The sequence below is a fragment of the Branchiostoma floridae genome, chromosome 12, assembly GCF_000003815.2.
Source record: "Branchiostoma floridae strain S238N-H82 chromosome 12, Bfl_VNyyK, whole genome shotgun sequence".
Classification (NCBI taxonomy): Eukaryota; Metazoa; Chordata; class Leptocardii; order Amphioxiformes; family Branchiostomatidae; genus Branchiostoma; species Branchiostoma floridae.
In genome coordinates this window covers 11,685,549-11,687,357 of record NC_049990.1, presented here as the reverse complement: position 1 = coordinate 11,687,357, position 1,809 = coordinate 11,685,549, and the positions used below count along the sequence as shown (strand labels likewise).

The window sequence follows — 1,809 nt, the reverse complement described above, 5'->3', positions numbered from 1 at the left end:
TTCCGACTCTTGCTCCTGTATGCCTACATGTTAGTATATGTGTACATCCCGTTGTCATAGAAACAGGCCTGCAGCATGCCCATATAAGGGCATCAGTCCCTTCCGCGTTGGGGCGTTCGATCATATTGCCTCAACTGTGATGATGCGTGACATCATGATATTTCCCTCTTGTCCTTTTCGTTAGAGCCGGAAGTGTGACGTAGTTGTATAAACCTTCAAACAATCTCCGACAGGGCAAAATCAGAGGGGATAGCCCGGTGACGTCATTGCACTGCGTTTGGAGCGTCTACGTGGGGAATATTCCATTTGAAAATGGGGTGGTGATGCTGGGCACATTTGCGTAGTAATGCATGTAGATGCTTTGGAAACCATCCTGGTTGGCATATTTTACCTTCAGAAATATTATCTTCTTTTTGTTTTTAGCTAGCTAGCTAGTTCCTGTTGTTGTTGTTTTGTTTTTTTCAAACAACAAAGCCAAATGACGACGTTCTTTTGATATGCGTATGCATATCAGTCAACAGCTTGCGGATATATCCTTTTACATACCACCTCGGCTTTGTGTGTTTGCGTGTGACAAAAACGTAATAGCAAGTCTTTTATCTTCTGCCTTTTATCTTCCACTTTATAGGCAGCACTTTACCGTGGACATTTTTTATTGTCCACAGCAATCTTCCCATGTGTATACCCATCACCGCCGCAATAGCAAATGCCATTCAGAATCCTCACTGTAGTGTTGAGCATTAAGATCATATCACGGATAGCTTTCTTTACTTTATCTTCCAGGTGCAACCCGGAGTGTGCACTTGCAGGTGGGTGGAAGTCGCGTTAATTCCCGGAAGGACAACTAAATAAGGTAAAAGTAGACTCATTTCAAAGGGACTTTTGAAGCGGCAATGACGAAGCTGTGACGTGCTGATGCTAATCATTGCAAACTTGGATAACGTTTGATAGGTTACCGTTAGTCTATATCTTGACACACAAGAAGGTGGTGAGCGAAGGCAGACTGTAGACATTGCGTTAAATCCCGGAAGGACAGCCAAATAAGGTAAAAGGAAAAGATCACTTCAAAGGAACTTCTGAAGCGGCAGTGATGGTGCTGTGACGCGTTGGCGCGAAACAGATGAACTGGTTTGACCCGGTTACCACCAGTCTATATATTGACACACCAGAAGAGCATGTGTTGAGAGGCGACAGCCTGTAGTTTTGAAACAACCACCATGGTTGAACGGTTGAAGATAGCGGTGATGGGAGCTCCTGGTGTAGGGAAGACCTCCATCGTCCAGCGCTTCGTCCGAAACTCCTACACGGACGACTACTCAGCATCGGTCAAGCGGAAAGTGTACCACACGGCCGTTGTGGTCAACGACCAGCTCTACGAACTGACCATCCTGGACATCCCAGGCGTTCTACCTCACCTCAGAGCGAACAGTCTGTGAGTATATTTATATTTCAATCCATACTACAGTATGGGTTGCAATATATTGTTTTTTGTTGTGTCTCTTCTCCTCCTCCTCCTGTCAAATCATATTTAAAAATGGATTCAACTTTTTGAAAAAAAATTGGGCCAAATGAGCTGAAATTTGGAATGGAGGTAGAGATAGTAAATACCCCCAGACTACTAGTATTTTTTTCACTGTAACAGAGGCCTTAGGGATTATCATTTTTAGCATTTTTTGTCATTTTTAGACCAAATGTTTTGGGCCCCCGTACCCTGGTATTACAACCTATTAAATGACCTGGAATTTGGTAGAGGTGCACTGGACATATGCCCCAGGACCCCATCAACACTTTTGTCATAGATACTAAAAA

The 1,809-nt window shown here is 43.8% G+C and overlaps 1 protein-coding gene across 1 annotated transcript in view; it reads left to right on the top strand.

Moving 5' to 3' along the window:
- The first annotated feature begins 693 nt into the window (after nucleotides 1–693).
- The window catches only part of LOC118428325 (ras-like protein family member 10B), a 23,403-nt gene continuing 22,287 nt past the window's right edge, over nucleotides 694–1,809 (top strand). Inside the window, exon 1 of the mRNA XM_035838373.1 lies at nucleotides 694–1,432. Coding sequence (XP_035694266.1) covers nucleotides 1,218–1,432 — 215 coding nt within the window. The 5' untranslated portion in view covers nucleotides 694–1,217. The remainder of the gene's footprint in view (nucleotides 1,433–1,809) is intronic.